Raw genomic sequence first — 22,124 nt, 5'->3', positions numbered from 1 at the left:
AAATTTTTTGTCAGCAAATGTATTTTCTCAATTAGTGGTACTAAACATATGTAGTACAATGTGGTTTTCTACTGGTGGCAAGATAAACTTTGAAACCACTATATTTCTTGACATGGTGAGGAAAAAGTCAAAAAAAGAGAATAATATAGCTTTAGCTCATCCATTCATTCCTGTATTCAATGAACATTTATTTTGTGCATGCTGCCTACTGTATACCAGGTGCTGTGAGAAGGCACTGGAAATACAGGGGTGAGAAGAAAAGTCCATTTTTACCATCACTGTGTATCCATTCCAGTGGGGGAGGTAGCAGATAAGCAAGTAAAATAGTAAGTATGTCATATATTTAAAGTAACAAGTGCTGTGAAGAAAACGTAGCCAGGCTAAGGTGAAAAAGTATGACCAAAGTAGAGTGGTGAGAGGGTAAACAGTAGAGGAAGTAATATCTGAGCAAAGAATTGAAAGAACCTATGGTAATAATGTTAGGCAAATTGATTGGGTGATATTAATTTTTGTGATTTAGCATCATCTCTCCCTCAGAATAGATAAGTTGGCATGAAAATTCTATAATTATACTTTGTTATACAAAAGATAAATAGGCAGGTAGGTAGGTAGATAGATAGATGGCAGACACCGCAGAGTAATGTAGAAAATATAAAGATAGTAGTTGACATTGTCCATGGAAATAATCAATAACCAATTTACTATAAGAATGGAGGAGAGGGGCTTCCCTGGTGGCGCAGTGGTTGAGAGTCCGCCTGCCGATGCAGGGGACACGGGTTCGTGCCCCTGTCCGGGAGGATCCCACATGCCGCGGAGCGGCTAAGCCTGTGAGCCATGGCCGCTGAGCCTGTGAGTCCAGAGCCTGTGCTCCGCAGCAGGAGAGGCCACAACAGTGAGAGGCCCGGGTACCGAAAAAAAAAAAAGAAAAGAATAGAGGAGAGGACTATAGCCCGGCAGACAGCCTCTCAGACAGCTCTGAGGAACTGCTCTACAGAAGCATAGTTTTCAGCACAGTCTTCAACCTTGTTTGAACAAAGAACCTCAGATATGACAGGGATACATTCCTTCAAGGTTTCCAAAAGAGACAGTTCAGCACATACACAGCAAGTCATTATGACCTTGGTGCCTGAGGAAGGGAGCTTTATCACGGAAGGAGTACTAGCATTGATGTCCCAGGAAAGGGGAGGCATTTCTCTGGATCTTCAAGAGACCTTCTTCACTTCTGGATAGTGCATGCTTTTCTTTAAATGGTTAAAGCAGATGTACAATGTATGTTTATTAGGCCCCAAAACAGGCTGTTCTAGTTAGCATAAGGTTTAAGTTAAACCACATGTAAGCCAGAATGACTTCTTCATACCTCAATATATGAAAATTTCTTCCATCCACATCTAGGGTAAATGAGTCAAATGTGTAAATGAAGATTAAATTACGTAGTCAAGTGTAAATCAATTGTAAAGCGTTAAACAAATTAAATATACATTTCTGTTACCCTCAGTATAAACATTAGTGCTCTTTTTTCCTCTTAGTTAATGCAGCATCCCTGTTATTTATTCTAATCAACAGGTGAAATAGCTGTGTATTTTTAAGTGATTTTCCTCAAAAAAAATTTTTTTTTTCAGGAGTGGTTCACTGTCATCGAGCATTATCACCGAACCAGTGCCACCATTACTGAACTGGTTATCGGAAATGAGTATTACTTCCGGATCTTTGCTGAAAACATGTGCGGCCTCAGTGAGGATGCTACAATGACAAAAGAGAGTGCCGTGATTGCCAAGGATGGTGAGTTGGAAGCGGGCTGGACATCTGGGAACCTTGATTTTCAGTGATGAGACAGAGAAGACAGAAAGAAAAAGAGATGTGGTGAAAGGGAATAAGAATATCATAAACACACATTTACAATTATGGTAAGGAGATGTAGCCACAGGCCAGGGAATGCTGGCAGCCGCCAGAAGCTGGAAGAGGCAAGGAACAGATTCCTTGCTACAATCTCCAGGGTCAGCGTGGCCCTGCCAACACCTTGATTTTGTATTTCTGGCCTCAAGAACTGTGAAAGAATAAATTTCTGTTGTTGTAAGAAGTAAAAAATAATAAATAAATAAATAAAATTATGGTAAGAATGTCCAACCAAAATGTTAATCTTACAAGTAAAATATTTTAAGGAAAATTATATTATGATTGCATTTTTTAATGTACAAGCTTTCATTCATGGCAGCATCTGGGTAGTGGGTCTCTCAATGGCTAAAATCACAGGGGTAGGAAAAAGTCACCATTTACTTTTAGGTCTTGGGTTACTTTTATTCTTGGACACCTTCAAGGACGCTACACATGAGAGCCACTTTTCAACGAAAAGAGAAGTTGGATTCCACCCCTGTCATTTCATCTCCTCATAAACCGTGTCCTTCCGGGCCTTCCTCGTTACTTTCACGTTAAAGCACATTGTTGAGCAAAACACCCAGACACTGAATTCTTCCCAATACTTGTTTCAGTTCCAGATGTCCCCTCTGGCTTTCTTTCCTGTGTGTGATGGGCTGTACATTGGTATCCTTCTGAATGAATGCCCTGTGGCCTTCACACATGTTTTTCTAAGCTCAGGGAAGTTTTCAACGTGAGTCAAGTATGCTAAGAATAATATATTCTCAGGCCAATTTGTATATCTCTAATGCTTGTTTTTAAGGTAAAATCTACAAAAATCCAGTGTATGAAGAGTTCAATTTCACAGAGGCACCCATGTTTACTCAGCCATTGGTCAACACCTACGCCATAGCTGGTTATAATGCCACCCTGAACTGCAGTGTGAGAGGAAATCCTAAGGTACCATGTTTTTGGGTTTTTTTACTCACATTAATTAAATTTAAAAATTAATCCCAAACTCCCTCTTTTATATTCACTATGCCATAATTATAAGTAGTAATATAAACTGACCTTCCAACTGCTATTTGTGTCTTATTCTGGGATAGGGAGGGGGGTACAGGGTGGTGGTATTGGTGGAGAATTAAGGACACTGTTTAAATGTAGAAAAAATATTTATATTTCTTTACTAACTAAGGGATACTTTCTAAGGAAAAACCAAACCACTTATTTTTAAAAGAACTGAGAGATAAAGAGATGGAAGTAATATTGTGTCACCTGAAAAATTAGATGGTGATATTGATTTATCAAGCTTTCTGTAAGAGTGTAAAGCAAATAATTGTACTATAGTGCAAGGCAGAATACGAATGTACAGTGATACGGGTACAGAGTACCAGGAAGGGAGAGATTGCATCTGACTGAAGAGATTTAGAAAGGATTTCAGGTTTCATATTGCTGGCATTTGAAAAGAACAGCAAATTAATGAATGTTGCCCATAGAGCTGTCTATCCCCGGGTGGCACTGAGAGAAAGTGCCCTAGAATTTGGAAAAATTGCAAACAGTGATATTTTTCCTGCATATACCATGAGCAGAAATAGAGACGTCAAAGGGAGAAGGCAGCCTGAGGGTGGGAGGAAGATGCTGAATTCATGTTTAATTGGAGGTGATGTTGGTACATTCAAGCAGGAATGACCAGGAGGCGAGGAAAGCATCGCCAGAGCTTGGGAGAAAGACGAGGGCTGTGACTCTTGGTTTGGGTGACCCAAGCATGGGGACGCTACATCCCACCCCTTGGAGCCAAGGCTCTAGAGAGGAATATCAAACGAAAGAGAGTAGTGAAGCAAAAGGTCAAGGAGCAAGGTGTGAGCCTCAGGAAATACTCCCATTTGAAAGGCGGAAGGAGGAAGAGGACGGTGTGAAGGACACTGAGAAGTGCTGTCTCTTGAGTCTGAGCAAGACAAAATCAGTAAGAGGTAGAGGAGAGAGTGTGGAGGGTGTGCATTTACAGAAGGGAGAAGAAGACAAAATGAAAAAGAAATGGCAAGTCAGTGGTACCGACTGTAGTTCAGAAGTCAAGCAGAATGGAGTAGCCTTCCTGGGCGATTGATCTGGGATCATCTGTTTGGAGTAGATCCATCCATTGCCACTAGGTGATGAAAACAGATGTCAGAAGAGAGATTAAATGGTGAGGAGGCATAAGCAGCCCATAAAGAATTAGAAAAGCATATCAGGGAAAGGAAGTAGAGAAAACTGGCTGGTGATGACACCTTACAGGGATTCTTTGAAAAACACTGAGCAATATACACTCTCCAGGATGAGTTAACCTCATGGACCTGTAGATCAAATTTAAATGGAACTGAATCTTGGGGAAGATTGCCCCAGGGCTGTCCTCTGAACAGATCTGGCTGGCTTCTTCAGAACTGCTCATTCGCTTTCTTGCCAAGCATTAAGTAGAATTTAATTTGAGAGAAATGGTTCTCAAGGTGACGTGGATTCTTCTTAGATGTAGTATTTTCTTTCTAAGCCACGCTTTAAAATTCTGTCACTGGCTTTGATGGTCTATTATTAGGCCAAGTACAGATATGTTTTGACCTAATTTGCCTCCATCTTCAGCCCAAAATTACCTGGATGAAAAACAAAGTTGCTATTGTGGATGACCCAAGATACAGGATGTTTAGCAACCAGGGGGTCTGTACTCTGGAGATTCGAAAGCCCAGCCCCTATGATGGAGGCACGTACAGCTGCAGAGCAGTCAATGACCTTGGGACAGTGGAGATTGAATGCAAACTGGAGGTGAAAGGTATGACATCCCAGATCTTGTGTAGACTGAAATGAAAGAAAATCATTTAATTATTGTGCTTACTGCCAAATCCATATTACTTGCCAACATTTTTTGGGGGAGAGGAGGAAGGGGGGAGAAGATTTGGGGAGAGAAGACATTTTTCCATTTTTGAACTCACTCTTTTTTGTGATGGCTACTTGATTTTTTAAGTTGGCTTACTTTCATCTCTTGCAATTCTTGTTAACTAAAGCGCTATTAATTTCAATGAATTGTGGTATATGCACAGCATGGTAACAATGAATCAAGTCAAAGGGGTATTACTTTGGTGATGTAGTCCATCTTAGATAAATAGAAGCCTCATGTAAAAACTCACCTAATGACACCGCAGTTGAGGAATTTAACTATTTTTAATGAGTTTACTATTTTTGTGAAAATTTCTATGTATATGTAAATTTGCTAATTTAGTATTTAATATTACACATGTAGAATTCAGCATACACATATTATAACCCGTTTCTTTTAAAATCTCACTAGAGAATCTCCATTTGTAGGTATGCATTTCATTTATACTAGTTTTCAGAAGTGTTGCAACTAATTAAACAAAGAAAACACATAAAGATTTATGTGGTAGGGAAGTCTCAGTGTAATTGTCCTCTTAATCAATTTTCATATTAATTGAGTATAATTTTTATCCTGAAGTTTTTTTCTTGACAATCAATGCCTACTTTGGGATATGATGAAAACTCTTACAGCTATCAAAGTCACCATTAGGAGATAAGGAGTGACATGATCCTAATGTCTTTTCTCTCATTTTTATTGCATTATTTTGCCATTTTGTGATAACCAAAGTCTTTACTTTTCCTACCTCTCTATAATGAAGAAATTATAATCTAAAAGTCAGATATAACTTTATAAATATCTATTTTAGAAAAAACGTAGTAAATGCTTAGGGTATTTATGTAAACAATAGCAACAACAACAAAAGAGTTTTTTAGTCCTAAATCTAGTGTAAATATAGTAGAGAAACTTCTCGAAAAAATTTTTTCCTTCTGTAACTTTAAAAAACCAGTATTCTCTCTGTTATGATTTTTGTCCATCCTCAGATAATACAGGATAGTAGATTCACAATTGAAAGAAAGAAAATTTTTAAGTTTTTTTCCTCTTAAATGTAAAGCATATAATATTCTTAGAAAATTTCAAACTTTACTATTGAGATAGTGGATACAAATTTAAATGTTGTTCTTTTAGCTATTTATTAACTTTTTTTTTTTCGACTGTGCCACGTGGCACGTGGGATCCTAGTTCCCCAACTCAGGCCCCCTGCATTGGAAGCGAACCCGACCCGGGCCCCCTGCATTGGAAGCTTCGAGTCTTAACCATTGCACTGCCAGGGAAGTCCTATTTATTAGCTTTACATGCAGATTAAGGCCATAGTTGCAAACACATCTGGTTTCTAAACTCCTTATTAGTTCCAAGGTATTGTTGGTACTTATGTTCCAACACCCAAAAAACAAGAACGCAAAAATCAAAAACCCAATACCACTTCTGCATGCTTTGAAAATACCTGAATGTTGCTAATGATATAAAATGGTGGTTTCAAAATGGTTCAACATTTGGGGTCCTCCATAAGTGAATAATGTTACGCATATAAATGCTATATTCTTTATAGTAATTGTATAGTAATTGAATTTAATAACATAAATAATGTATTCTAGTATATAAATTCATAATAAGGTATCAACTGTAATATATTAGTAAAAGCTTTTGGTCCTAAAAGTAAAGCCAAGATTATTTATCATCAGATTGTTATCTGATAATAGGTGACTTGAATCAAGTTAAACTGTGAAAAAAAAAAAAAAGGTGAGACTGTAAACCGAGAATAAATAAATACTGGTGCAAATATTCTAATTCTGCAGTGATATATCAAGGAGTAAGTTCCCCTGGACAACCAGTCTTCCTGGCGGGGCAGCAACAGGTTTTATAAGTTCATATCCCACTGGATATTTCTTCTTTCCATTCCATTCCTCTTACATGAAATCGCACTTTGCATGTAAAGCTTGTCTTTCTCATTTGCTTTTAATTGTATTTCTTAGCAGTTCATGGCATACAGTGGTTATGCCATGAACAAGGAAGGCAAAATTATTCAAGGATATTAGGTAATATAGGAATAAGTGTTGTCAGAAAACTAAGGACCGTACCACAGGTTCCCATAAATAAAGCCAGAAAGCCACATTTGAAGATGACCTCATTTTAGATATAAGATTACCAAAATTTGGGAATCCTTTGGCATTTCTTTAATATTTTCAAGTGTAGAGAGAGATGTTCTTCCTTTAAGAGAGCTTCCAGTGTGAGTTCGTTAGGTGCATGTTGAAGTTCAGAAAATTGAACATTTTTCCGTTGCTAAGTTGTAGAAAAATTGTTCTGGGCATTTTTTTTTTTTTTTTTTTTTTTTTTGCGGTACGTGGGCCTCTCACTGTTGTGGTCCCTCTCACTGCGGAGCACAGGCTCCGGACGCGCAGGCTCAGCGGCTATGGCCCACGGGCCCAGCCGCTCCGCAGCATGTGGGATCCTCCCAGACTGGGGCACGAACCGGCGTCCCCTGCATCGGCAGGCGGACTCTCAACCACTGCGCCACCAGGGAAGCTATTCTGGGCATTTTTTTTTTTTTTTCCTTTTTGCGGTATGTGGGCCTCTCACTGTTGTGGCCTCTCCCGTTGCGGAGCACAGGCTCCGGATGCGCAGGCCCAGCGGCCATGGCTCACGGGCCCAGCCGCTCCGCGGCATATGGGATCCTCCCAGACCGGGGCACGAACCCGTATCCCCTGCATCGGCAGGCGGACTCTTAACCACTTGCGCCACCAGGGAGGCCCTATTCTGGGCATTTTTGATGGGGAGAGGACACAGATAAAAACTACTTGGACTGTTTGGATCCAATATTTGGAAACTTTCATATTTAAGATTTTCCAATGAAAAATTCTCTAGTAGAATGTCTGTAACCCATCTATCTGTTGAACATTTTGGATAATTTCATGGGACCAAGATTATCTCATATATTCATGAACTTAAAAGGAAAGAAAATTCTAGGCCCCATTGCTAAAATGTATTAGGCGATAAGTGAGTCCTACAGTATATGTATATGCATGATTGATCCCCTATTTGGAAGAGCAAATTAAGAAGTTCTTTGGGGCTGGGTGAACAACCTGATGTAAACTCTAATGACATAGGCTCATGCCTGAGTTTACAATGTTTGCTCTCTGAATTCCTAGAGATAACATCAGCTTTGGAAAGAGGAAAGAATTAGGACTCTTTCTTTAAAAGTTTTGTAGATTGCACGTATGGTCACTTTCTAGCCTGTTTTTTTAAGGCTTGCATTTATTTAGATCAGTCATATATATAGTCAGTTCAGAATACAATATTCTGGAATAGTCTAATTTCTATATCCACTTGATAATTTTGCCTTTTAGAATTTCAACATATATATATGTATACTAATGCTTTGTTGATTGTCCATGTTTTTCTGTTGTTGAAAAACACAATATATATATGTTGTAGGGGGGTTTCTTTAGCTAATGGTTTGGAAACTGTTACCATAATTATTCTCTTTACAGTCGAATTGGCTTTGCCACCTACTCAGGCAAAGTGGTTGTGCATATTAATAAATGTTTTACCTATTAATGATCCTTCTGAAGTGACTGGATCCCAGCCCTTCATTCCGTGCGCTTCTATTTTCCTGTACTTTTCACCTGACTAAGGATTAATGAAATCACCTCATCATAATCGTGACCATAATTTCATCCAACAAGTACTCAACTTTGGTTTTAGCACTTTATTAATGCTTACAACATGTCTCTCTCTCTCTCTCTCTCTTTCTCTCTCTCTCTTTTCCTTAGTTGTAGCACAGTAAGGATTTTTGAATGTATATTATCATCTAAGGTAAGCTTTCATATGGTTTTGGCATATGAAGCTTATGACTGTCATAAGCCATACAAAGCCTGTGGAGTATGGCATGATTTTCATTATGTAACCCAATGAAAATAGACTATTTAAACTCCCTAACATTGTAGCTTTAATGTGTATTTCAGTATCTTGACATTAACAGCTAGTACTTATTCATCACAACAGTCTTCTGTTGACATGAAGCAAGTTGTTGAATGCAGTAGAGCATGAATTAAAGCATTTAATGTAGATGAAAATGTGTGATACCCAAGCATTCTAAACTCTTTGCATCAAGGAATGGACATGTTACATAAGTGGCATCATTTCTACCAATATGTGACTTTTTTTAAAAAAAAAAGGAGAATGACTTTCCCAAATTGCATTCAAGAAGTTTTAAGAATGTTCAAATGGCATGCTGTTTTTGTCTGGACGTGAATTTATTAGCAAGTAGTAAAACACTTCTCTAAAGGACCATTTTTATGGTTTCATGGGTTCTCTTGTGAAGGGTACTTTTATTTTTTTAAATATAATTCAGAACCATGGAGGGTAAATATGAAATATTAGTAGGTGTTTCTCTCACCTTCAGAAGGTATTGGACAGGTTTTACTATTTTTAACAAAATATTTCCAATTTTTGCACTTTTGACAGTGTATGAATAGCCAAAGTTAAAGGAGTAGTTCCTTTTTTCTTCTCCCATGTGCTTGAATGGGAACTCTTTGTGCTTAATCGAAAGGAACATTAACAAACTGGAAACAGTTCTTCCCACTGATTTGTAACATGATTTGCATTTATTCTGCCATTCAGTCAGAACACTTAAATCATCTATAGAGGAACCTCAAAACCTCGAAAAGAGCAATAAACACTCTCCAACTAGTGAGGAATTTAAGAACAAATAATAATAGGGAATAAAAAACTGCTCTGGGTCTGCAGGGAACTTGCTTTTCCTTCTAGATGCCAAATGTTTTAGATTCTAAAGGTGCTAAACCCAGGAGAAGCTTTCCAAGTAGGGACTGAATGAATCTTTGTAACTAACTGGAACATAATTAGTCACATTTCCAGGCAGCTAGTCAAGAAGTCTTGTTTCAGGGATTTCTCACGTGTAGACGGTTTTGACTTTGCCTTTTCCTTCTCGTCCTTTCTAGGTGGTCTTTCCTTCTGCAGGCTCCTCTTGCAAGGTGTGCCTCCTAGCGTAATTGATTCATATTTGCGAAACTTGCAGTCAAGCAATCCTGAGGAACACTAAGGGCCTGGGCACTGCCGCTCTGCTCACCACTGCTTTGAAATCGGGTTGCAATGAGAAAGCATTTTCTGTTTTGCTCCCAGGCTCCCAAGTGTGGTTGTTTTCTTTCCTCCTGATGTTGAAGAAAAAAAAAAAGATGTTCGCACAGATTGCTTAATTAAAAATTGCAAACAAAATCTCATTTGAAGTTAGCATTTTGGTCATTGTTGTCTGTGCTTGGTCACTGTACTTTCCAAAAAAAGCAAGCTATAGAATAAGCAAAAGCATTTATTTTAATTTAAAATAGTAGGCTCTAAATGCTTTGTTTTCCCCTAGAGTAAAAAAACAGTACAATACACCATAATAGAATCTTAAAAACCCATCTTTCTTTTGATCTAAGAGATTTTTCTAAGCAAAGAAGGGTTGTTTATTTCATACAACCCTACTTAACACCAGTGGATCTGTGCTCCTTTTCCCACTTAAAGTCATTACAAGACTTTTTAAAGTCTTTCAGACAAGTTTTCTTAACAGTAGGGAAAATGTATTCAATGAATGGTACAATAAATCTGAAATGTTTCTGATGAAATGACACAGTATTCGTTTATGTGTTTCGGGTTGCATGATCAGACAGAACGGAGGACAAAGGCTGGGAGCCAAGATGCTACCAAACTCAGGCCTGACCCAAATCATGTCTCTGGCATAGCATCCTGGCCAAATCCACCAGAGTTCCTGACAAAACAGCTAGTCACAGTGATGGAGAGCTGTTGCAGACTACAGAGCAGTTACAGATTTAGAGTTTGCTGATGGCCTCCATTCAAACTGATGAAAACCTTTCCCAAAATCTAGAAACTGAGAAACATTCGTGCAAGCCTGTCATCTTTTCAGCAACATCCTTCACTCTTCCTGACCTTACAGAGAAAGTTTCCGTTAGGGAAGTGGAGGAGAAGGGGGAGTCAAATACCATACCATTATTGTTTTCTCCCTCCCCTCCCTCCCTTTTGTTCTTTTGGCCTTTTGTTCTAGGAGCTAAATACATCCTGACCTACAGGGAGACCCACAGCGTCCTGGGACAGCATCTTAAAGTTTCTGCTCTGCTTTCTTTCCAGATCAGAGCTGGGAAGATGTGATGATAGTCAGGAACCTGGGTAGTAGTTGTGGGGCTCATAAAGGGAAGGAGTGGATGTGCCAGGTAGTTGCGGTACTTTTGGGAAAAGCAAGGAAAAACTTGAGTTCTTGTCCAAACTCTAGTAGTTGCGGTACTTTTGGGAAAAGCAAGGAAAAACTTGAGTTCTTGTCCAAACTCTAGTAGTTGCGGTACTTTTGGGAAAAGCAAGGGAAAACTTGAGTTCTTGTCCAAACTCTAGTAGTTGCGGTACTTTTGGGAAAAGCAAGGGAAAACTTGAGTTCTTGTCCAAACTCTAGTAGTTGCGGTACTTTTGGGAAAAGCAAGGGAAAACTTGAGTTCTTGTCCAAACTCTAGTAGTTGTGGTACTTTTGGGAAAAGCAAGGGAAAACTTGAGTTCTTGTCCAAACTCTGGTGGCTGCCTCTTTTTCTGTTTTGTTTGGTTGGTGATCTTGCCTTATGGCTGTTAAGAATATTGGCTATCACCCCATGTTCTCAATTACCTTCAAAATAATAATGTGTGCAATTCCTATGTAAATACCCATGTTAATCAGGAAACCTATTTACACATTATTGGCTAAGATATTTTACATTAGAGAAATCTGGCTAATCTATAAAGACGTGAAGACCATATCTCCATGTGCAAACCAAACAAACAAGAGTGTGGCCAAACTTGTTGGCGTGGTCCCTGCAGCTCGCTGCTGGGTCAGGGCCTCATTGCAGCTGCTGGGCTGGTTGCTTAACTCAAATACTCATTGACCAGTTTTGCCAAGTCATGGTCAATTTGTTATGCCTTTTATAAACATTGCCTAAATGCAACTATAGAGCATTTTTACAAAATATTGTTTCCCCAGTCATGACTTATCCTCTCTAACTGTATTGTATGCTAGGTAATGTTATTTTTCTATATATGATGTCTCCTTATATTAAGGGTACTTACTGTAAAGTTCCTACGAGGAAGAAAAAGTCTATTTTGAAACTGCAAAGAACAAAAAATATCAGAAGCTGTCATTGCTATTAGCTTTCCTATAATTTTGTTCTAATTTTGTTTAAATTTCATTCTATTAAAGAAAAACATTATATCACAGGATTTACCAAAAAATTTTTTGGGGAACTAAACATACAACATTAAAAAATTTTAAAGCATTACACTATTTACTCACTTTAAAAGAAAGCTTAATGAATGTTTTCATCTAGATTAATATAGAAGTAGAAAAAAAACCCTACTAGTTCCAAGAAACATTGGAATAAGGCAATACATCCTTAACCACTCACTTTTATTTTTATTTTTAAAAAATTTTATTGGAGTATAGTTGATTTACAATGTTGTGTTAGTTTCAGGTGTACAGCAAAGTGATTCAGTTATACATATACATATATTCATTCTTTTTCAGATTCTTTTCTCAATAGGTTATCACAGAATATTGAGTAGAATTCCCTGTGCTATACAGTAGGTCCTTGCTGGTTATCTATCTTATATATAGTAGTGTGTGTATGTTAATCCTGAACTCCTGATGTTTCCCCTTTGGTAAGCATAGGTTTGGTTTTGATATCTGTTAAGTCTGTTTCTGTTTTGTAAATAAGTTCATTTGTATCATTTTTTTAAAAATTAGATTCCACATATGAGTGATACCATATGTTACTTGTCTTTCTCTGTCTGACTTCACCTAGTATGATCATCTCTAGGTCCATCTGTGTTGCTGCAAATGGCATTCTTTCTTTTTTATGGCTGAGTAATATTCCATTGTATATATGTACCACATCTTTTGTATCCATTCATTTGTCAATGGACATTTAGGTTACTTCCATGTCTTGGCTATTGCAGATAGTGCTGCAGTGACCATTGGGGTGCATGTATCCTTTCAAACCATGGTTTTCTCCAGATATGTGCTCAGGAGTGGGATTCCTGGATCATATGGTAGTTCTATTTTTAGTTTTTAAAGGAACCTCCATACTGTTCTCCATAGTGGTTGGACCAATTTACATTCCTACCAACAGTGTAGGAGGGTTCCGAGGGTTCCGAGGGTTCCCTTTTATCCACACCTTCTCCAGCATTTATTGTTTATAGACTTTTTGATGATGGCCATTCTGACTGGTGTAGGGTGATACCTCCTTTTAGTTTGGATTTGCATTTCTCTGATAATTAGTGACGTTGAGCATCATTTCATGTGCTTTTTGGACATCTGTCTTCCTTGGAGAAATGTCTATTTAGATCTACTGCCCATTTTTTGATTGGGTTGTTTGTTGATATTGAGATGCATAAGCTGTTTGTATATTTTGGAGATTAATCCCTTGTTTATCACTTCATTTGCAAATAGTTTCTCCCATTCTATGTGTTGTCTTTCATTTTGTTTATGGTTTCCTTTACTGTGCAGAAGCTTTTAAGTTTAATTAGGTCCCATTTGTTTATTTTTGTTTTTAATTTTATTACTCCAGGAGGTGGGTCAAAGATGATATTACTGCCATTTATGTCAAAGAGTGTTCTGCCTATGTTTTCCTCTAAGAATTTTATGGTGTCTGCCCTTACATTTAGGTCTTTGATCCATTTTGAGTTTTATTTTTATGTATGGTGTTAGAGAATGTTCTAATTTCATTCTTGTACATGAAGCTGTCCGGTTTTCCCAGCACCACTTATTGAAGAGACTGTCTTTTCTCCATTGTATATTCTTGCCTCCTTTGTCATAGATAAATTGACCATAGGTGTGTGGGTTTATCTCTGGGCTTTCTATCCTGTTCCACTGATCTATATATCCGTTTTTGTGCCAATACCATACTGCTTAACCACTCTTTTTTTTTTTTTTTTGGCTGTATGTGGGCCTCTCACTGTTGTGGCCTCTCCCGTTGCGGAGCACAGGCTCCGGACGCGCAGGCTCAGCGGCCATGGCTTACGGGCCCAGCCGCTCCGAGGCATGTGGGATCTTCCCGGACTGGGGCACGAACCCATGTCCCCTGCATTGGCAGGCGGACTCTCAACCACTGCGCCACCAGGGAAGCCCCAACCACTCATTTTTAAATTGATTTCTGAAACATTCTATTCAACTCAACAAATGAGTTCTTGAATGTCTGATGTGTGCATGGCACTGTGATGGATTCAGCTAGGAACTCAGTGAGAAATAAGCCACTTCCTGCCTTCAAGAAATTGATAATATACAAGACTACTACCCAAAGGGAAGCACATGTACAGAGCAGGCTGCAGGCATAGGAGAACACCATAAGGATTCAGAAATTGGATAATGTGGTTTATGTATTTGTTATTATCAATGCATGTATCACACTAGGTTGGAGCACAGGACATGCCACGTGATTTTATTTTTCTAAATCAAATTAACTATGACTCTGAGCTCCCCACTAGCCAGAGAGATTGAGAACTTCTCTCTGTCCTCCTTCTGGGTCCTCCTATCTCAGGCCCTGGGTCAACTGGAATCTTTCTTGGTGCCTAGAAAATGGAGAGAAGGAAAGGCCTCTGGTCTTCAGGCTATACTGGTGACTGCAGGATGCCTATGGTCCAACCCATTAGAGTCCAGCCAAAGACAAGTGACTCTGAAACTTCCTTGACAAGTGTGGACCTGTGGTTTTTCAACCTCCAAGGCCACAGCTTGGCTATTTACCTACTACCTTTTTTTTTTTTTTTGGCCATGCTGCACAGCTTGTGGGACCTCAGTTCCCCAACCAGGGATAGAACCTGGGCCCCATGGCAGTGAAAGCGCCAAGTCCTAACCACTGGACCACCAGAGAATTCCCTTTATCTGCTACATTTAAACTTGTTCTTTGTGGGGAGATTGGACGGTTCTACCACTTAGTATTAGCCTTGGACCTGGGCAAGAGGGACCTCTATATTTTCAAGAGCCTCACTCTGGCCCTCCTCTAGCCATATCTCCCTCCACAAAGTAGGGAGGCCATGGAGCCAAGAGGATGTGCATACTTAGAACTCTTATGAACCACACCCCGCTTCTTGCAGACTGTCCACTTTTAAAGTCCAAGTCCACTTTTAAAGACTTTGTGGGCCTTTTCCTTGAGTTCAAACCCCCAAGGAAGAACCAAGTGGCCAGAATATATACCCCGAGGCCCAATGGGTGGCCTAGAGGCAGCTGTTTGTCAGGGAGCTGGGGTGTGGAGGATGTGACCGAGCTTGTGCATGAGGCAGGGCATCTGCCTGTGTGCACCTGCGACCCCTCATGGTGCAGAAGGGAGCAGGGCGGAAAGCACAGGGAGACCTGAGCCTCGGTGGGCCACAATACTTTGGCAAGTATCTCTGAAGACTTGGATAATTCTACATTCAAATCTAGGCCTCCAGGTCATTATGAGGGTATCCCCCCAAAAAACTGGAGGATACAACTATTTTATTAACCATTGGTTAGCTTGATTTATAACTTCTAAACATTTATGTACGTGAGCTATAAAAACGAGGGGGTCAGCCAGCCCCCAACTACCTCTGTTCCCTTTCCTGGTCCCCTCCTCACTCCCCTTTACCAAGATCTCTCTCACCTCTCCACTGTCACCACTTCTTCTCCCCTGACTCCAGGCCTGACCCTCCATCTCCTTCCTCTCTTCAGTTCCTTTCAATGGAAGTCTAGAAATACAAATTTGGCCTTCTTTTCCTAGGAGTAGGAGTAGAATAAGGAATAAGAAAACCAGACAGTCTTCTCACCAACTCTCCCTGTAACATTACTTGATTCTAAATTGAACTCTATCTTTATTTCCTTATTTTAGCTGGGTCACTAATTACCATCCTTGCACCAAAGATTTAGCTGATTGCTACGTGTAGGTATTTATATAATCCTTTGTAATTAAATTTTGATAACTTAGATGGATGAGAGAAACAAACGCACTAATGGAATGACCAATTCTCCTGATTCTAAGGGCTGTCATCACCCTCTTAAACTCACCTGATGATCTCTCTCTCTGTCCCCAGATGCACTGGCTGGAGTAGCCTCTGACCTAGATAAATATTTTTCTTCTATCTGGAGTTGATTACTAAGGACAAAACACCAGGGAGGTGACAGGGCAGTTAAACACTCCCAGGGGAGTCAGAGTGTGGCTTGGGGCACTGGCAGTCTCACGTCTTTAAAGGCAAAAACCTTGCACTCAAGTGCGTAATTGACCATAACTACTACTTCTCCCAAGCGATAGCTTTAGAGAGAATGTCTCTGTTTTTCATAGATAAGCACTTACACAGCTATCCACAGGCAAGAGATTTCATCCTTCCAGCCTTCTCCTCTCACCTTCATCCTAGTCTTGGAGACCAAGAAAATACATTAAAGATATTATACACTAATTTAAAAACCTTGGCTTAAAAGTTTTTTAAGTTAATGAAAAAAAGAAGAAAGAAAGAAAAAATAACTAGGCGTTACCAGCAACACTGTGGCAAAGAAAGGAGCCGCTATTCAGACTTTCTAATGCGTCCCTGTTGGACAATTGGGATGAGGAGTAATTGGAAGGGAGCCACGTTTCAAAATAAACCAAAGCTGATTTGAAGTCATGTGGTCATTTGGAAGATTCCAAGCACTAGAGAGCCAAATGATGTATCCCCTGCAAGCTGTGGGTTAAAGTGCCATTGGGCTGGTCATCCCAGCCTCATTCCTGAGTGTCCAAGGGGGCTCACTGTAAACTCAGTTCTCATTCCTGCCCTGGGCAGTACCACTGAGCTAGAGGCAGGTAGGGTAATAGTGGAGGTTGCCAAGAAAGGACAGAGCCTCTATATGTGGGGTTATTTTTATGTGCTTCTTTTTTTTTTTTTTTTTTTTTTTACGGTACGCGGCGTCTCACTGCTGTGGCCTCTCCGGTTGCGGAGCACAGGCTCCGGACGCAAAGGCTCAGCGGACATGGCTCACGGGCCCAGCCGCTCCACGGCATGTGGGATCTTCCCGGACCGGGGCACGAACCCGTGTCCCCTGCATCGGCAGGCGGACTCTCCACCACTGCGCCACCAGGGAAGCCCTTATGTGCTTCTTAATAGCTCCTAGCTAAGGCTCAAGAAACATTATCTAGCAGTAGAAGCGGGAGTTCATCGGTGAGACAAGTTGTTTCCTGGGTCTTTCCATGACTGTCAAGTCTTCACAGTGGCCAGCATGGACTTTGACCCAGAGTCTGCCTTTAGTAACTCGACTCCCTGAAGAAGTTAAGCAACGGTGATGGACAGACAGGGAGGGCATGGCAAGAAAGGGCTCAGTGAAGGCCAAGGCCAAGATCAACGTCAAGTAGGAGGGAGGAAAGGACAGACCCACACATTGTTATTTGTACAGAGGGGAGGGGCAGTCAGGAGCCGCGAGACAGAAACGAAGGCAGAAACAACCTCACCAGACAAGGAACTAAGGAAAGAGGAGACGGCAACGAGAAAATCAACACTAGAAAGAAAAGAGCTCCTGCTTCGGTGCTTCGCGGGCATTATCTCTGTCACAGGTTCTGTCTACCTCGACAGCCCTCCTCTCTGCAGAAGAAAGGAGAACTTTGGACAGGATGTGAGAGCCCAGCGTGAAGTCACTGCCACCACCCCTCACACGCTACTCATGAACGTTTATCCACATGCTACCTTCTTCTCCATGATATATGAGTTTATTTAATAGAAAAGTAATTTTTTCCTTCCCAGATCTTCAAACGGCTGTTGTTCCAAGCATATTGTCAGGGAGCTAAAGGTATCCCAGTCTGGGAAGCACAGCAGAAGGTTAGAAAAGACTCATCAACAATGAACAACAAACACTCTCACTGAGGACCAACAAGTAGATCTCAATTCCACTGTAGATGGTATTATATAATCAGTTATATATATATATATATATATATATATAAAACAGAAAAATAAAATAGAAAATTTTAATATCTATCTATATATCCCTTCTTTGCCCTGGAAAGAACAGGTTGAACCAAACTTAAGTGAGCCAGCCTGGCCTTTCTTATCCTTTAATTGTCCTCAGCCCTGTGTGTCTCCTCGTTCTGCTCCGCCCCCCTTCCACCTGGGGCCTGCTCACAGCTGTGCCTCCACCCAAGCCTCCTAAGACTGAATATGCTTCAGTCCCTCATCAGTCAAAATGTGGTCGCTTCCCAGCGGCATCAGCATCACCTGGGAGCTTGTTAGGAATGAAAACGCTTCCCTCCGCTCTCTCTCCAGATCCGCCAACTCAGAACCTGAATTATCACAGAATCTCCAGGTGCTTCCTGTGCTCGACCATGTTGGGAGTGCAGCTTCAGCCCTCTTTCTTGCAAGTTCCTTGCATGGCTATTTATTTGGGGCCATTCTCTCTCAGGTGTCTCAGAGCAAAGACATTCTGATAAAAGCATCACTCCTAAGGTGGTGTTATTTTTTTTAATATAAATGTATTTATTTTTGGCTGTGTTGGGTCTTCGTTGCTCTGTGCAGGCTTCTCATTGTGGTGGCTTCTCTTGTTGCGGAGCATGGGCTCTAGGCGCATGGGCTTCAGTAGTTGTGGCTTGTGGGCTCTAGAGCGCAGGCTCAGTAGTTGTGGCACACGGGCTTAGTTGCTCCACGGCATGTGGGATCTTCCTGGACCAAGGCTTGAACCCGTGTCCCCTACATTGGCAGGCGGATTCTTAACCACTGCGCCACCAGGGAAGCCCTCCTAAGGTGTTTTTTATAATGACCTAACCTAACATGGAAGTCTGACCTACTCTGCTTATCCTAAAAGCCCCAACCCCAAAATAGGTATAACTCATTGTAGGGCTTTACGCACCTCAGATTGCTGAAGAAGGAATTTTTGAGGAAGGAGATTCCCTCTAGTGCTCCTCAAATCATACCATGGAAAACATTTTAAAGCAGTAGGATGTGAACTCAGAAAAGGATAATAAATAAAAGTTAAAGGATATAAATAGGGCAGAATGCTAAGAACTGTGTCTCTATGGGAAATCAATTTCCAACCCTAAATCACTTTTGCAATTTCAGATAAAAAGCACAGTTACAACATCTGAGGGATTCTGTTGTGAAATTTGCTTTTCTGACCTTGTTCCAGAAATTAAGCATTTCTAGAGAAGACAGCAAAGGTTTTTGTCAATCTGTTATTGAAAATGAAAACTGTATTCTGCTCATGTATGGAACTAAGGTTCCATAGTTCTATAAAATTTAGACTTTAGAGTCACAAAGTACAAAACTATAAAAACAAAATAAACCAAAGCAAGTAAATGAGAAAAGGCAAGTATATACCACAGAACTATACTAATCTTCCTAAATACTCCAGCCTGTGGGTCCAAAGCTCTAAACCCTTACACAGATAGCTTGACTCCCTGAATGATAAAATTCTGCAAATCTAGCCAGGTGATTTCTTGATTGCAATCCATGCCTTTTTCCAGACCAATGAAAGTCAGGGGCTTTTTGAAGCAGTTATTTTACGCCTAATGTGGCTATATGAGACTATAACATTTTGTGGGAAGTTGGTCTAGATGTTGAAGATGCTGAGGAAGAAGATTTGAAATGTGAGTGCAAGTTACACAAAAAGAACCAGTAGTAAAACCAAGATAAGCAACCAACTAAAAACTTGTGGATGCCTCTTGTACTGTGGATACGTAAGACATTGTGAAAGGCTGGGGGATGAGTACAAGGGATCTCTCTGTACAATTTTTGCAACTTTCTGTGAATCTACTATTTCAAAACAAAGAGTTTTTAAAAGTATGGATGTCTGCTGGGTGCCAAGAACTCAAGAACACACTCAGTGCAGGGATGTGGTCCTGATACTCTGATGCTGGACAAGTAGCAGATCAGTACATAAATAAGTGCCCCAAGACAGACTGGATCACAAGGTACAAAGTACTCTGTGTGAAAGCAGGAGAGGTCAACTGGAAGAATATGAGAGGCCATCTCAGAGAAGGAGGAATTTAAGCTGAGCCTTGACTGATAAGCAATGTTTTAGGGGTGATAAGGGATGGAAGGTACTGCCCAAGCCCAGGGAGCAAAGTGGGGGGGGCATGAGGAAGTGCTTGGTATGTTTAGGAACAGCTAATGGACCCATGAAGCTGGAGCATTGGAATTAGGGAGGGGAGTGAGGGAAGAGACACTTGGGAGATAAGACTGGAAAAGAAGAGTGGACCTTAGAATGCCAAGCTAGGGAGGTTGGACTTTACCAAAGTCCTCTGAGCAAGGGAATGTATCATTAATTTTAGTAAATTTAGTAAGATGATATATAGAAAAAAGACTGCTTAATATTGACAAAAATACTCATCTAAGTCTGATATTTAATATATGTAACTTATTAGGTGACATTCAGCCATAGGCAGGAGTGCAGGCTCTGGACTCTGACTACATTGGCTGGAATCTTGGCTGTATCTCTATTCTAGCAATCATGGGCAAGTTATTGAACCTCACTGTGTTCCAATTTCCTCATCTGCAAAATGGGGACTAATAATGCTACCCACTTCCTAGGATTTTTGTGAGAAGTAAATGAAATAACTCCTGATGCTCAGAACAGTTCCTGGTATAGGACTGTAATGCCTAAATGTAAGCTGCCATGTTTGTTCAGGAAAAGGAAAAATTTTATATATATATCAATCACTATGTAATAAACCATGATAATCAAAGGAAGCCATGATGCAAGAAGTAAAATAATAGGAAATCTCTAATCTACTTTTCTTTGACATTAGACAGATACGCCTTGAATTAATTTGAAATTTCCAAAAATTCACCAACCGCTCCCCCCTACCCCCCAAAAAATAAAAACCGTGGGAAAGGTGAAAAGCAGCTTAGGAGCATGAGTGTTAAAGAAGATGTGCTTTTTAAATTTTTGTTACTTTTACTACTTTTTATTCCATATTTGCAAAAGAAAAGGATTACACATACATATAGCATAAATAATAATAAAATGAATACCATGTTCCTATTATCTCGTTTAAAAACTGTGGTTGAGACAGCTAGATGACACTCCAGTATTCATTCCCCCACTTTTCAATAGAAATTTCTTAGCTGGAATAATGGTTGGCCTGCTAAAGACCTCATTTCCAGCCTCTTTTGCAGCTAAATGTAACCATGTGACCAAGTTCTGGCCAATGGGATGAGAGCAGGGTGATCTATGCATCTTTAGGCCATGCCCTTAAAAGGAAAGGAACACAGGGTCTCCCCTCTTTTCCCCCTCTTCCAATTGATTGGAAGTTGTGGCCAGCCATTTCTGACCACAAGGACAAGGGCAACACACTAAGTTGTCAGACTAATAAAATGGAAGAAATCTGTGTCCCTGACACCTTGGAGCTGCCATACCAGCCCTGGATTGTCTACCCAATTAGGTGAGAAAAAAAATTAACATCTATCCTGTTTCAGCCTCTGTAGTTTTGTATCCTAACTCATACAATTACCAATACTTTTGAAGCCATCTGTGTGCCCTTCCACAATCCCATCTTCCTTCCTCTCTACCAGGAGTAATGACTCTCTGGAATTGTATTCATCATTTTTTCCTTTTCTTCATAGCTTTGCCACATATGTACGTATTCCTAAACACAAAATCTTGCCTGTCTTCGAACTGTATATGAATGAAATCATACTGTGTGCATTTCTTCTGTAAGCTTTTTTGCCATTCAATATTATGCTTGTGCAATTTATCTATGTTAATAAGCATAGCTTATTAAACTTGATAAATAATATTAAATTATGTGAAAATACCACAGTTTACTTATCCATTCAGAATTGGTAGACATTTAGGTTATTTACAGCTTTTGGTTACTGTACAAAGATGCTATGAATGGTCTTATATGTGTTTCCTAGGACACATGCAAGAATTTCTCTGGGATACACTCCTGAATCAGAATTGTGATGTTACAGAGTATGTGCACGTCAACTTTACCAGATAATGCCAGACTGTTTTACCAAATGATTGTACCCATCTATTTTCCCTTGATAACACTTGAACTTAGGTAGGCTGGTGATTAAGTTCTGGCCAGTGGGAGGTATGTACAGCTGTTGTTTGGGACTTCTGAAAAAGCATTTTACTTTGCTGGCTGAGTTGAGTGGCATCCAGCTTTTTTCCTACCCTCTTCCACTTTCCTGCTGCTTGAAATACAAATAGGATGGCTGGCACTACAGCAGCCTGTTCAGAACCAAGAGATGACCTTGTAGGTAGAAGTCAGAGTGAGGATGTTGGAGCAGAAAGACAGAAGAGCTTGGGTTCCTGATGACCATGGACTCACCATCCCAGTCCTGGGCTGTCAATTCTAAACTTATGTGAGAGAGAAATAAACTTCTATTTTGCTTATGTCACCACGTTTTGGGGGTTTTGTTATAGATATCT

General features: G+C 40.1%; 1 protein-coding gene across 1 annotated transcript in view; it reads left to right on the top strand.

Moving 5' to 3' along the window:
* The window catches only part of MYBPC1 (myosin binding protein C1), a 167,299-nt gene that overhangs the window by 143,198 nt on the left and 1,977 nt on the right, over nt 1-22,124 (top strand). Inside the window, exons 30-34 of the mRNA XM_060114235.1 lie at nt 1,620-1,779; nt 2,675-2,811; nt 4,462-4,648; nt 6,547-6,605; nt 17,151-17,366. Coding sequence (XP_059970218.1) covers nt 1,620-1,779; nt 2,675-2,811; nt 4,462-4,648; nt 6,547-6,605; nt 17,151-17,366 — 759 coding nt within the window. The remainder of the gene's footprint in view (nt 1-1,619; nt 1,780-2,674; nt 2,812-4,461; nt 4,649-6,546; nt 6,606-17,150; nt 17,367-22,124) is intronic.

The sequence above is a fragment of the Mesoplodon densirostris genome, chromosome 11 (assembly GCF_025265405.1).
Source record: "Mesoplodon densirostris isolate mMesDen1 chromosome 11, mMesDen1 primary haplotype, whole genome shotgun sequence".
Lineage (NCBI taxonomy): Eukaryota > Metazoa > Chordata > Mammalia > Artiodactyla > Ziphiidae > Mesoplodon > Mesoplodon densirostris.
This window is presented reverse-complemented; position numbering and strand designations above follow the sequence as displayed.